Source organism: Anser brachyrhynchus, assembly GCF_964034855.1.
Source record: "Anser brachyrhynchus genome assembly, chromosome: 21".
NCBI lineage: Eukaryota > Metazoa > Chordata > Aves > Anseriformes > Anatidae > Anser > Anser brachyrhynchus.
This window is the reverse complement of record NC_137714.1, coordinates 4,785,542-4,800,126: the sequence shown is the minus strand read 5'-3', so window position 1 is coordinate 4,800,126 and position 14,585 is coordinate 4,785,542. Positions and strand designations below refer to the sequence as shown.

Sequence of the window (14,585 nt, the reverse complement as noted above, 5' to 3'; positions counted from 1 at the left end):
TCTGCCTGTTCCCAACTGTCAGAGCGAGCGGGCTCCTAAACGAGATGGTTAGTAGCCAAATTTGATCTATGGTAGATGTAGAAGTAGTTTTGAAACATGCTTCGAGGTTTCAAGATTCCTTTTTCCTTATTTTTATCTTGTAGTAGTCTTGGGACTAGAACTTCTGTGGCTGCAGTCACAGAATGGTGACACCATGTTTTTGTTTATGGCTGTTCTAGAGAAAACAATACAGAGAGTGAATAAACTCCAGTGTGCAAGTATCACAGACTTTTCTCTGGCCATGAATCTGTTTCCCAAAGCTTCCTGAACCTTTGTTTTCTTGTCTTCTGTAAATAGTTCTGAGATACTGGGAGATGCTACATATGAGAAAACAGCTAGGTGTAGAGGAGACGTTCTGCTTTGTTCTATATAGGCTTTCCTTTTGCTTATCTTTTTGTCATTAACTTGACATGTACAGTGCTGTACATTGTTTACATTTGCATTCTGTTTTAGAGGGGAAAAAAGGAAAACAAACAAACCCACACTGGTCTTGCCAGAGCAAGTCTATGAGAACATCCAGAACCAGCTTGCAAGTTTAATTAAATGTCTTTCTGTTTTATTTTTTCCTCTTCTGGTGCTTTTGAGTTTCTCCATGTAGCAGTAAACTTAACTTGAGTGACGTGTTTTGATTTTTCCTATTCTCAACAATACTCAGTTCAGCTGTCATGAGTTCATGTGCAGCTGCAAGCGTTGTTTTGGTATTACGATGGGTATAAGAGAGTGATTACCCAGAGTGATCAATGGGAAGAGCAAATGATGAGAGCTTGCTACCTAGCATGATGGGCTTGCTACCTAGCATGATGGAGCTGGAGAGCTGTACATGATTAATTCTTGTAAAGTCTGTTCCTCTGAGGTGGCTTTTCTTTTACCCTGAAAAGAAATAGAATTCACATTTTATTTTTAAAAAGTGACTATGCAAACGCATCTGTATGGATCTTCTCTTAATTGGGGACTGTGAAGTTCTTCCAGTGCAGTTTCCACCATGACTTAATTTCCCATTAAGGGATGTACAAAGGCATGAAGGTAGCAGAACCTAAAGAAAACCTGAGCAAGGGAAGAATGGGGCTTGAGAGGCTAGAAGGGAGAATAATCATTTGGCTCAATAACAGCAATGCAGGCAGGATGTGAGAGGAGAAAAAAAACGGAGAATCAATTGCAGATGTACAAAAATATGTCAGAGTACACAGGAACCAAGCTCTTAAAATATTCCCATTTACAAAAATGAAATGAGTGAAGAAAGAGGAGAAATCTTGTAATGGCAAGAGGTGTGATGTAGGTATGCATGAAGGAATATCAGGTTATTTCTAGAATTTCAGTTATCCTATTAGTAGAAATTTTTCCAAGTGAATTATCCCTACATTAGTATGAAAGGAATTTGAGGGGATCTGGCCAGTAGAAATCACTAATACCAAAACATAAGGAGCCCAGAAACATACTTTGACAGGATTACAGATCTGGAATAAGTCTTACTCAGCCTCTTTCTGTGCACATTTTCTTATCTAAACTGGTAAAGGAGACTGGCATTTTGCAGCGCGAAAAAGTGAAGACCAAATTCTGAAGTTCTTAATTTATTTTCTTATGTAGGGAAGGGAAAATGTATGTTCTGGGTGAAAAAAATGTTACAGGTGAACTAATTTAAGCAATTCAAATCTCAAACTGCTAAACCATAAAGTAGGTGGTGGATATCTGAGGAGACTGTGTGGATCTAGAGTTTTTTTTTCTTATTTTTGCAAATTCTTTTTTTCCACTACATTTGTTTTCTTATTTAAACAACCTTATTTGATGCCAATACTTTAAGGAATAGTACTGTGAGCAACGTTATTTTCAGGGGACAAGATGTGATCTGCACATGTACATAGAATACATGGAATCAATGAAATGACACGTTTCTGTGAGCCCTAGGGTATCTTCGTTCAGTCTTGATAAACTATTCTTTTTTCTTTCTTTAAGTGCCAGCTACAAAGCTAAATACTATGAGCAAACCCAGCTTGGGCCAGAGTGTGAGCAAGTATGACCTCCTTGTCTGGTTTGAGATCAGCGAATTGGAGCCAACAGGGGAGTAAGTCCAATATTCATCGTTTTAAGATGATCGTGTTTTAAGTACAGTGGTTTATGGGATCAGTTACCCTTTGTTCCGTTCAGACAAGGTTGATGTTCAGCAATCATCTGAAGGTAGCCTGGCTTATGTCAGCCTCCTCTCTTACTAGTTTGTAATTAGGGGATATAAATTCTGCTGGCATTTATCATTCCCTTTGGAAAGGACTGAAGAGACAGAATGCCATTCTTTAACATTTGAAGTTCTGTCTCCATTCTGGAAGCCCCTGCACGCCAGCTGAACAGGTGTAGGGAACATATATTCAATGTTTAGGCCATGAGTTTAAATTCTTCGTGTCACTAGTCTATACTGTAGAAATTTTCTAGCAGACCCATGTTTTACTCACCTCGGCTATGCAGAAGGTTTTCCCCTGAAAGTTCTTTAGGGATTGTGTTGAGAAGTGAGTTCCACAGAGTTTTCCAGAAGATTGCGTGAGAGGAAACAGTCTCAAATTGCACCAGAGAAGTTTAGGTTGGACATTGTGGAGAATTGCTTCATACAGAGAGGGTGGGTGGTTAAGCACTGGAATGGGCTGCCCAGGGAAGTGGCGGAGTCCTCATCCCTGGAGATATTTGAGACACATGGACATGGGACTCAGCAGGGCAAGTTGATGGTTGGACTTGATGATCTTGAAGGTCTTTTCCAACCTAGACGATTCTGAGATTGGTATGTGAGACTTCTATATTTAACTTGATACTGTGGTCAGATAAAGTGTCCGTTCTGAGAGCTAGTAGAAACACCCTTATTTCTTTAGATATTATATGGAGAGGTAAACTTTGGCAGCACAATAGAGTAATGTTGCTTTGCTAGTGTATCTTTCCTGCCTGCTGATTTCTGTCTCTCACACAGGTATATTCCTGCTATTGTGGACCACACTGGAGGCCTGCCTTGTCAGGGGACATTCCTGCTTCACCAGGTACTAATGAAGGCTGTAGAACAGCAAGATTCATCTCTGTGGGGATTAGAGTGTTAATGATGGGATTTTGCATCTCATGTCTTGTCCTTTCCCACACAGCTGTCTAATGATAGCTGTAGGGTCAGTCATCTTTCAGTCTGTATTTAGTCTGTTAGCTTTGAGCTACGTGGAGAATATGTTTGGCCCCTAGTATATTGCTGTTTCCTCTGCTTATGAGTTTGTCTCAATCATGAAAGATGAAAGCCTTTTGAAAAGCAGGAACCCTTGAGACCAAATTTGTGCCCCCCACATTCTCAAATTTCTGTACCAGGATCACTGAAAGAGCATGAGGACTCAACTTTGTTATTTCAACTTGGTTCTTTCTCACTACATGTGGCTGGCTATAAGATGGTTCTGTACAATAACTGTCTCCGTGCATTTTAAATCTTTGTAGTTAATCAAAAATGCTACTGTAATGATCCTTAATAATAATTTGTCTTTAGCTATATTCTAAAGATAATCCTGCTTAAATACTGTTTATGTTTTTTCTCTACTCTCAAATTCCCAGTTCCTTTTCAGGGACTTTGCTTGTGACAAGCATTTCCTCTTTTTCTTATGAGGATAGGAACAACTCTTGTACCTTGGGAATAATGGTCATATTCCAATTATTTCCTTAATAAAACAAACAAACCACGGCCAACAAAAAAAGGAGCAGGTGTTACTTCTGGATTTACCAGTGTCCTCATCAGTTACTTCCAGTCCAACCCAGAGTAGTTCTGTCCTCTGTAATCCCATTACGAATGTAAATCCACAATACAGGCAAACATCTTTCAACTTCTTTTGAAGCAGTTATGCATGAAGCACTTTCTTTCTGGGTAATTGACATCTTTGCTTGGAAGAGTGGAAACTATTGAGACCAACACCTGGGGATTTTTTCTTGTTCAGATGAGGTGTTTATTTCTGCTCTACTACTCTACCTCCTTCCTAGCTGTTGCAGAGGTTTTTTTTGTATTTTGACTATACATATAGATGTATGTGAAAAAGAGGGAGTATATCTGCATGAATAGTTGCTGGTTTGTATTAACTTTTCTTACATTTCTTCAGTACATATAATTCTTTTGCTATATATACTTTTTATTGTATATACTTAGAAGTGCTTAAGCATACATTATCTGAATATCTGCTTAATGTTTTTGTAGTTGAGTCTGCTATACCCCCAGGGACTGTATGTATCGTGCCAATGATTTCAGGGCTATTTTAGGTGAAAAGCCTTTGTCTTTGTGGAGTAGAGGCAAGAAGTGTAATTTGTTACATATGAGAACATACCGTTCCTCTGTTCAGTTAATTTTAGGGCCCAGACACACAAAGGTTTTTGTTCACAGTTACAGGATAATTTAAATGACTTATTTGCTCCGTATTTATTGTATAAGTGCAAAATAGATGATGACAGTGTGTGGGGGGTGGAACTACTTCCCCAGTATGAATTTTTGGTTTTGAACTCTACCAGGGAATCCAGCGTAGAATCACAGTCACCATTATCCATGAGAAGGGCAATGAGTTGCACTGGAAAGATGTACGAGAGCTGGTTGTTGGTGAGTGTATTCTGCTTTGTGAGTTGCTTTATGAAGAATAAAAATGTCTCTTTAGGTCTTATTCTGCTGTCTTCATGAGTATTGGATGTGGGAGGAGTTAGATTTTGAAAATTATCTAGAGGAAAAACTTAAGTTTTGCCATTTCCACTTAGAGCTGCTTGTTTAATCATGTAGTCTGAAAAGATATTTGGAAAATAAATTCCATATTTCAAAATTTTATTGATTTCCCTCCTCCTACCCCTATTAGGACGTATAAGAAACAAAGCAGAGGTAGATGAAGCTGCTGTGGATGCTATTCTGTCTTTGAATATTATCTCTGCAAAATACCTGAAGTCATCTCACAGCTCCAGTAGGTAAGTGAATAAAATGGCTACTCTTTTAAGCAGAGCAAGGTGTTGGCAGGGTGTTTGGAAAGCTAGCAGTGTTGCTAATAATCAAATGTAGAATTCTGTGGAGATGGGCATACAGAGAATGAGGGGTACCATAGTTTCTTGATAAAGCTGAAGTCCATTGAACTGCATGGAAGATTTTTTTTTATGATACATTTGGATGGCTTTCCATTTGTAAGGACTATAAAGGGAGGAAGGAAAGGAATGGTTTGAGGGAGACTGAGAATTGAAGCCAGAAATTTTAAACTGACATCAAGGTTTGTTTCTAGAATAAAGCATTGAAGTAGAAGGGCCATATCAGGGGGATATATTTATGGATGTATACATACCTGTATTATTCCTGTAACAAGCATGTGACAGTTTAAGCAAGAGCACACTTTGTGAATTAAATGTCGTAATTTGTGGATTTATATAGATATATCACAAATTGACACTAGTTCTGATAAGGAGGTGTCTGCTCCGTGTAACTGCAATCGCTGGGGCAACAGCAGGGCCCCTCTCTGAGAGGTTTTTGGCTGCAGCTATCTCCTCATTAGGGTGCATTGCTGTGAAGATCAGTCAGACTGCATTGTTTTGCTTCAGTGTCTGCAACAAAGGGCAGCGAGGCAGAGTTCTGCATGGCCAGCAGAGCCTCCCCCTGCTCTTGACATCAGCCAAGTCACTTGACCACTTCGTGGCTCTGTTCAGCTGGTGCAAAGCAGGAGTATCTCTGAAATTGAACTCTGTGTGTTCCCAGAGGGGAACAGGGTTGTTCTGGGTCTGCAACTGCTGAATTCTGGAGGCGGTGTCATTCTCGGCACTGAAATGGCTTCTAACTTCCTTCTCTTTTAGAGGCTTGGGCTTCAAAATATCACTGCAGTATTAGAGGAGGATTCAGGATGCTGCTCCTACTAACTGAATGTCTTCCTGCCACCTAGTGTCTGGGAACACACATGGTGATGGTATTTTCAGCAGCTATTCCTTGCCTCCCACACAATGTGGATGTTTTATTTCTAGTGTTTTTGAACTAATGGTTCAGTAGCACTGGAACTTAAGGGGACTGTTGCTGGTTTCCAGTCTGATGCTGTTAGGTAGTTGGGAAGTCCTATACCTTCTGTATGCCAGCAATTTCAATAAATTCCTGCAGCTCTGTAGCTTTCTACTGGGAGGGCTGCTTGCACGAAGGATGAGGGCGAGCGAAGTGAAGCCGTTGACAGTCTTATTACCAAAATGCCAAAGTTTAAGTAGAGGGATGGGTGCGTGGCAGGGCAGTGGAGTGGGACTGAAGCTCTGATCAGGGATGTCTGATGTTTGCCTATTGTCTGCAGACTTGTTTTGTGGCTGTGGTGGTGTTTTTCTTTGTCTGTTTGTTCTGTTCCTCTCAGCTGTTGCTTCTTTGTTCTGCTTCTGGCTGCACTAACTGAAGCTCTTTCTGTGTTTTTACAGGCTCTTTCTTGATAAGGATATGCCTAGGTATTTTCTGTTTGCTTCCTCTGCACATAAAGGTTCTTGAAAACAGAATGCTTTATGTCCTGCTTCTATTGCTGCCATTTCCCTTGTAGCTTTTACTGAATTTTGTTAGCACGCCTCTTAGCTCTTCTAGAAGTAGTAAATCTCCTGCCTTGTCAGGTAAAATTCAGCGGGGAACACGTGCGAATAAATTTTCCTTCACATACAACAGATAGCTTCCCTCATTCAGTCTTTCTGATCCTCAGAATGTGCCATCTGAGTGTAGTTCCTATTCATAGTCCTTGCTATTTTCTTCCTTTGTTCTGTATCAGAACTAGATTTGGAATTTCTTACAGTCTCTGACTGTAACGTTTGCCATGTTGGAAGTACCAAGGCAAGGACTGAATGATTAAGTTACTTGAAATTCCAGCTTGCAATTGCGCTGAACAAAAAGCTGTGGCTGCCATGTGACTGGCATTCAGCCTCCATTCTTGGGCTGGATTTGCATCGGAAGTTTAACCGTGTGGTTGCTGCTACACAGTTTACCAGTTGGCAGGGAAGCAAGGCGTTTAGTAGCTGCTCAGACTGGATTCCTCTTTCACCTTCCAGGTTTTCCTGTGGATCACAGCCAAGCATGCTGGCTGCACAGCCTGGGACAATTTGCTCTCTGCTTTCTCTGTTCTGCCTGTTTGAAAAAGAGAAGACTTAAGTTTTCAGTGCTTTCAGTTAACCACTTTTTCCTAACACTAAAAACCATTAAAAATCAGTTCTAACTGTAAATGTGTGCCCTTAACCTGTTTCTCCTGTTTTCTGTCCTTTGTTCGGTACTCCATTTTCCTCCTTGCATTATTTGCTATACTGAAAGAGGTTTGTTCACTGCTGCTTTTTTGTCTCCCTCTCTAACTATTCTAGCAAGTTCTGGTTTGGACGGGCAGGCCTGTGTATATTTAACTTTCTGGCTAGACAAACTCTAGTAGAGTAACCGTCTCAAAGCTGTGTTTGCCTTCAACTTGGTGTTGATCCAAAAAGCACCATTTTGCTTAGAGGAGCCTTTTGTTCTCACTGTCGAACGTTTACGCACGTGTTCTCTCCATGAGAAGCTGTGTTCAGCCCAAAGTGCAGAGCTGGCTCAGGGGCTGAGTACCCTGGCTTTGCCATTTCTGGAGAACCAGGCTTTTCTTCTGCCCAGAATATAGATCTGGAGCCTGCTAAAAGGTTTTTAAAAATTGCTTTCAGAATTAAGCTATGATGAAAGCTAAAATCATGAGCACTACACACAGATTTGCAAAGGGTTAGAAGGCAACCTGTGTTGTTTGCCTAATCTAACTCAAGTGGGGATTATTGCATTATAGGGCTTTTCAAGTTTCCTATTACTTAGCCTTTGGAATGTGTTTCTCTGGAGCATTTTTAATAGAAGCAAGGCATTTAGATACTACTTCAAACACTAAAACACATACTGCAAGCGGTATTTAGTAATATTCTCAAATTATGTTACTAGACTGCACAGTTCATGGTGTCTCAGTGTATTTATTAGCTTGAAGCAGTGTAACCAGTGTTAGGAAAACAGGATTTTGGGAACTCTTTGAGATCAGAACTCATTTCTGATGTGTGTGCTTTTAGGTTGTTCCAACCCCGCACTGCTTTTTGTCATATGTCTTTGGTTTCATTTTCTATTGTACTGAGCTGCCCTTGAGTATTAGCACAGAAGCTCCTTAGATATGTAACTTGTTTTGTTTTGTTTTTAAATATACATGAAACACTTCCTTACTTTGAGTACTGTTTCATTTATATTCAAAATGGGATGGAAAACCTGAATGGCAAGGGAGTTTGGAAGGGAAATCATACAGAGGTGATGAAGAATTAGTGCCTCCTTTACTAGTGTAAACACCTGAAAAGCATGCTGTATCCCAGAATGACAAGGGTATCGGACTCTCTTCCAAAGGAACGTATGTGAAATCAAGTCTCTACTTGTGAGAAAGGAGAGAACTTGTTTCCCTAAGTGCCTGCCAGAGAGGAAATAGTATAATTCTGACTATAGACATGATGGCTTAGATGTGCTTTGTGTGATGCTCCCTCTCACTTTTTATTTGAACAGATGGACATTCTTGATTGCTGAGGTAGAACGGGGGGAGGCTTTAGTTCCTTTCTTTCCATCTACCAAACTGAAGAAATTTCGTACAAAAGCTTGTGTTAGGTCTGCAAGTTTTCACTTGAAGCTAGTAGGGAAGTAGAAAGAAATCTTTATTACTTGAATACAGGACTTATCCGTACCTATTCTGATTGCTGTCAGAAGCTATTGTTTTTATATGAATAGCTATTAAAGGGATCTCTTCTGTTGCTAAATGCCAGTCCTAGAATATGATGTAGAATGAGTTGTTTTTTAAAATAAATATAATAAAAAGAAGGTTCATCTGGGCTGAATTGTACCTAAAGCATTAGAGAGAAGCTCTGTTTGTTTTAGAAACACTGTCTATTAGTGCTGATTTCCCTGTGATGTTATGATAGCTTTTGTTCTCCTGTGTTCCTTCTTTTCTCTTTCACGTAAGTCTTTTTTTTTAAAAACAGGCAATGGTTTCTTATGCCAAACTATTTGTAGTAGAAGTAATCAATCTTGGGAAAGAAGAGATAACTCTCTAATTAGTTATGTGAGCCACTGTGGTCAGTAACAATCATACTGGGTGATGTCAAGGAAGATGTGCTTTGCACTGACCGATGAGAGGCTTGCAGAGGAACCAGCTGTTGAGCTTTTGCTGTGCTTTTTTTCCAGGACTTTCTATCGGTTTGAAGCAGTTTGGGATAGCTCCTTGCATAATTCCCTTCTCCTCAATCGAGTGACGCCGTATGGAGAGAAGATATATATGACCCTTTCTGCTTACCTGGAGGTTAGAATCCTGTGTTGTTTTTTCTGCTTGTGACTCAGACAGAACTACTGGAGACAGCAGACTGTGTGTACCTGAGATGGACACCTGCTGGACTAAGGGATTTTCGAATCCTGAAGGCAGTGAAAGACTATTAATTTTCTGAGAACAGGGTGGAAAAACTTATTCTCAATTAATACCTTTAAGTCAAGGCATTACTGCCTCACAACAAATTTGAAGTGAAAAAAATGGATCTCCTTACCTTTCTGTGCCTCATTTTATCTATCTGAAAATCTTTTTGAAATTGGTGACTGTTATGATATAAGTCCTACCAGTGTTGCAGACACTGGCTTAGCTCTTGGCTTTGTGTGCAATACAGCGTTGTTCTGGGGGGTGTCATTATTTTACGCAGAAGAGGCATTTAACAATCTTTAACAATCTTTCACAAACACATACCAAAAAGCCCACCGAAGACCCAAACAAGAACAGATTTCAAAAAGCTGTCCCACTAAAAGAAGGAAGGTAATTAACTTGGCATAAATATCTTCAGGCAGTCATTCTTTACTGTTTCTTCTCTTAGCTTGATCATTGCATTCAACCTGCTGTTATAACAAAGGATGTTTGCATGGTCTTTTACTCACGAGATGCCAAGATCTCCCCGCCACGATCGCTGCGCAATCTTTTTGGCAGTGGCTACTCCAAATCTCCAGACTCGTAAGTTCAGTTGGCAGTTTTGGTATCCAACGTTTGATGTCTTGGGGAGGGTATGGGGAGAACATAGCTTGGTTTTCTTTTTCTTCTTTGAAATGACCTAGTTATAGATCTCCAGTCTGGTTTTGAACATTTTTGTCTTGCTTGCATGTCAGTGAAACTCACGGTTTATCTCTTTAATGACCCCTTTTTTGGCCTTCTCTCTGAACAGCTAGGACTAGAGATCCCATTTGTCGAGCCTGCCTGTAGTTGACCCTGATGCCAAGCTGAAAGCTGCTGCTGCAGCAGCAGCTTGTAATGGAGAAAAAAACACCTTGAGGGAAATGCCATTTTTAGAGATCTTGCAGTGTGTGGCTATTTTAAGCCAAGATTAGAATTCAGATAGTTCTCGCTAATAACTGTACTTCTAATTGGGGGGCCACAAAACTAAAGCTAATGTACTTTATCTCTGAAGATAATTTTTTTCCTTTTTTTTCCCTCTGGCTTTTTGTGAGCAGTAATCGAGTAACTGGGATCTATGAACTAAGTTTATGCAAAATGTCAGACACAGGAAGTCCAGGTAAGCAGTAACCAGGTGTGCTTGCATTAAAGATGCTGTAAACTGAGATATTGCAGAAAATTTCATAGGATGGAGTAAATACTTCTTTTTTTTTTTTGATGGGGAGCAGTTTCTGCATTTCATAGGAGCAATGAAACATTGCTACTCCATTTAAAAATAAAAACTTACACAGGCTTTTACTTTTGACCTGTGTCTGTGCTTATCATTGATAAACCAAGGATTCGCAGAAAACTTCGCATTTTCCTGACATTCCCAGTAATATGAAACTTAGCATGTTCTTGGGTCGTAGACTTACGGAGCATAATACATTGCTCACTGTAACTAAGACAGCTGGGACTTGGTTTTGCAATGATATAATTTTTGTGTGGTCTTTTGAAGACCACATTTTAGATATTGCTGTTATTTGAGGCTAGCTTGATAACTTGGAAGGAATGTAGTTCAAATTGAATCAGTGTATTTTCTTCTAGTACCTAGGAATCAAAGCTCTTATACTGAATTAGACTGAACAGGAATTTGTGTTCTATGGCAGTGAATAGAAAATACACAAATGAAACAAAGCTGAAATAAATGAAACCTCTTTAGGATGTGTGATTGCTGTTAGAGAATTTATTGCTTTGTATATTTCCAGCCAAACAGCAGAAGTGTTGATTCTTTGCAGATTGCTAATTGATAAGTGTTTCTTGGTGGTTCCCTCCTGGCTTATTTTAACATGTATGATGTTTTTTTTGTCTGCTCAGGAATGCAGAGAAGGAGGAGGAAAGTCCTAGATACATCTGTGGCATATGTGCGTGGAGAAGAGAACCTGGCAGGTTGGAGGCCCCGCGGTGACAGTCTCATTCTAGAGCATCAGTGGGAATTGGAGAAACTGGAACTGCTGCATGAGGTAAGTAGCTACAGGAAGTGAAAGCAAAAAGACAACTGTACACTTGAGGTTGCGTTTAGTGTGGCTACTGTCTGACCTTCTGAGCTGAACGAGTTCCCAAATGGGAGCTGAGATTTAAATAGGTTCTCCAACAGAGAGGATAGAATGTGGCTAGCTGCTGAGTAAAATCTTCAGCTTGAAATCTCGCTGTGTTCAACAAAAGTAGATTTAACTTCTAGTGCTATAGGAGACTTTTTTGGAGACTTTTTTTCTTGGGACCAAGTGTTTACTTGTATGAATCTTACGAGAATGCCTATGAATGAAGTGCTTGTCAACTAGGGAACACCCTGGAGCAAATGATATTGCTTTCTTTCCTTACTAGGTGGAAAAAACACGGCACTTCCTTCTGCTTCGTGAAAAGCTTGGTGACAGCATCCCCAAGTCTCTGAGTGACTCGTTGTCTCCCAGTCTGAGCAGTGGAACCCTCAGCACCTCCACTAGCATTTCCTCCCAGATTTCCACCACAACATTTGAGAGTGCTGTGACGCCCAGTGAGAGCAGTGGCTATGACTCCACAGATATTGAGAGCCTGGTGGATCGGGAGAAAGAGCTGGCCACCAAGGTAGAATATAAGAAAAGCAGTGGGGGTCTAAATTGAGTTATGAATTGATTATGGATTAATGATGAGCTTGTCATGTAAGGTGGTGAATATCCAGTGTTGCATGAGTTTCAGTTTAATATGCTCTACAGCAAAAATCAGCCATTCTTACCAGACAGTGCAGGTGACCATGTCTGCGCGGTTATGGCTGCATCTCATCCCTCTTCCTTAGTTGTTCTGTAAATGAAACTTTAAAATTTAATCAAGGGAAGTGGTTATTCCCCTCTTCTGTTTTTTTTTTTTTTCACAGCAGTTTAGAATTTGCATGTTCTTTCATGAGCTGCCAAGTATGTTTGGCTAATTGCCTTGTGTTCTAATTTCCCTAAAAATCTTCAAGTAAAATCCTTTTCTTTGTTTCTTCTTTTCCTCTCAGTGTCTTCAGCTTCTTACTCACACTTTCAATCGGGAATTTAACCAGGTGTACAACAGCATCAGTGATTGTAAGGTAAAGAATTCATCTGATACAATACATCGTATTTGTAGTACAATAGCAGTATATTTGTAGTTTATGGAAACTGTTGATACTATGAAGAGATAAAACACTTTGTATTAATTATCTTTAATTTCAGTCTGTTGGAAGCATTTGGCTATTCAGCATTGGGTTCCAAAGACTATTGAAGGAATTAGAAATGGTATGAACTTGGACAGTGGTGGTGTAGCTTCTAGTTTAACAGCAGACTGGAGGTTATTCATTTTCCCTATGCAAAAAGATAATTCAGGTCTTAAAAATATTGACAGTAGACACGGGTAATACTACATGGCAAACCAGATAATCCAATATTCTGTTGAGGAAATCAAGGTGTGAATAATCAGGAGTGTAGGACATTAATAACAAGCTGCATGCACAGAAGTGCCATTGTATTTTCACCCATAGATAGATAGGCAAAAATTGTAAAACTGAGTAGGGAAATGACTGATAGAAATACTTTTCTGTTATCCAAGCCTTCTGCATGCAGAATTGACACATTCTAGCCAGGACTGAATACCAAAAAAAACCTCTAATATTTTTCTGTGTATTTGTCCTTGTAGTTGTCTGATATTTCTCCGATTGGGCGGGACCCATCAGTGTCAAGCTTCAGCAGTGCTACCCTCACACCTTCATCTACCTGTCCTTCGCTGGTGGATTCAAGATGCAATTCAATTGATCAGAAGTAAGTTTAGGATATGAATAGAAAAAATAATCCTTAGTGCATATAGTGCGCTTAAGGCTATCTTTGCTATGTTTTCTGAATTTTTCCCCTTCTTTTTCTTTATTTTCTGTAGTTTTCTTTATATAGACCTTCTCCTTATCTTTTCCAGTCACTCCACACAATGATTTTTCTCCTTATCTTTTCCAGTCACTCCACACAATGATTTTTCCCCTTGTTTTGTACTTTTCTTTCAGCACAAGGGATAAAAAACTGAACAATCTGTGTGTGTTGTTCTAGGGACCAGCACTTCTTTAGCAATCAAGAGTCCCTAAGTTGTCTTTTTCAGGTGTTTGTTTAAAAGACCTACAAACAACAACCCAGAATAACAGTTTAGCAAATGATCTCGTCATTTATTTTTCTCAGCTGTATCTGTAGAAGATATTTTTGATGAAATTAGGAATAACTACTTAGTGAAAGATATAACTTGTACTTTCCCTGTTTAACATCCCTGATAGGAGTACTAAGTATACATCAAACCGTAGTAAGAAATGTTTCTGTGTTGTGACTGTATTTGGCAAGAGAAATGAGAGAAGTAGTGGGAAAAAACTTACTAGCAGTTAGTATTTATCTCCTTACAACGGAGCCTCAAGTTTTATTCAAAGATTTTGAGGGAAATGATATTCAATATTTTACAAATGGCTTGCAATATTATACAAAAAAACTTGTACTGGAGGATGAAACTTATAAAAGTCTAGATTGTAGGTGCACTTTAAATTAAAGTGCCACATTCAGTTCTTTTGTTCTGATTTATTTTTCTCTCTCCATTTTTTTAAAGGACTCCAGAAGCAAATTCTCGTGCCTCGAGTCCCTGTCATGAGATGGAACAGTTCCAGATAATTCCTGCAGTAGAAAGTTCCTATCTTGCCAGAGCTGGAAAGAATGAATTCCTAAATCTTGTTCCTGATATTGAGGAAATCAGACCAGGGTATGTTTCTACTGTAGTGTCATCATGGCTTCTGAAGTGCTGTCACAAGGGTTTCTGAGAGTTCTAGTTTCCTTTCCCCATTTGAGGAAGGTAAATTAAACAGTTGATAGCAGGACTACACAGTGGTCAGTGATGTAGGCTGGAAGCTGGACTGGTGAGAGTTGTGTTGATATTTGATCTCTGCAGCATTCATTCCCTGCATCTACTTAATGAACAAGATTTCTAGTTACTTATAAGTACTGGTTTTTATTATCAAAACCATGGCTAAAAATCACTGAAGTAGAGATCTCTGTGGTTCCTTTTTCCTGTGAGACTTTTACATAGTTATTGAAGACAAAATTCAGCTTGCTGATGTTGTTGCGGACAAAACATATTAAGGACCAA

The 14,585-nt window shown here is 39.5% G+C and overlaps 1 protein-coding gene across 8 annotated transcripts in view; it reads left to right on the top strand.

Moving 5' to 3' along the window:
* Nucleotides 1-14,585, top strand: part of KIF1B (kinesin family member 1B) — a 96,757-nt gene that overhangs the window by 75,703 nt on the left and 6,469 nt on the right. For all 8 annotated transcript variants that reach the window (XM_080563633.1, XM_080563632.1, XM_080563634.1 and 5 more), the window contains 12 exons: nucleotides 1,990-2,098; nucleotides 2,984-3,050; nucleotides 4,537-4,621; nucleotides 4,869-4,974; nucleotides 9,206-9,320; nucleotides 9,877-10,010; nucleotides 10,505-10,566; nucleotides 11,304-11,449; nucleotides 11,811-12,050; nucleotides 12,460-12,531; nucleotides 13,116-13,237; nucleotides 14,052-14,201. In XM_080563633.1, coding sequence (XP_080419759.1) covers nucleotides 1,990-2,098; nucleotides 2,984-3,050; nucleotides 4,537-4,621; nucleotides 4,869-4,974; nucleotides 9,206-9,320; nucleotides 9,877-10,010; nucleotides 10,505-10,566; nucleotides 11,304-11,449; nucleotides 11,811-12,050; nucleotides 12,460-12,531; nucleotides 13,116-13,237; nucleotides 14,052-14,201 — 1,408 coding nt within the window. The remainder of the gene's footprint in view (nucleotides 1-1,989; nucleotides 2,099-2,983; nucleotides 3,051-4,536; nucleotides 4,622-4,868; nucleotides 4,975-9,205; nucleotides 9,321-9,876; nucleotides 10,011-10,504; nucleotides 10,567-11,303; nucleotides 11,450-11,810; nucleotides 12,051-12,459; nucleotides 12,532-13,115; nucleotides 13,238-14,051; nucleotides 14,202-14,585) is intronic.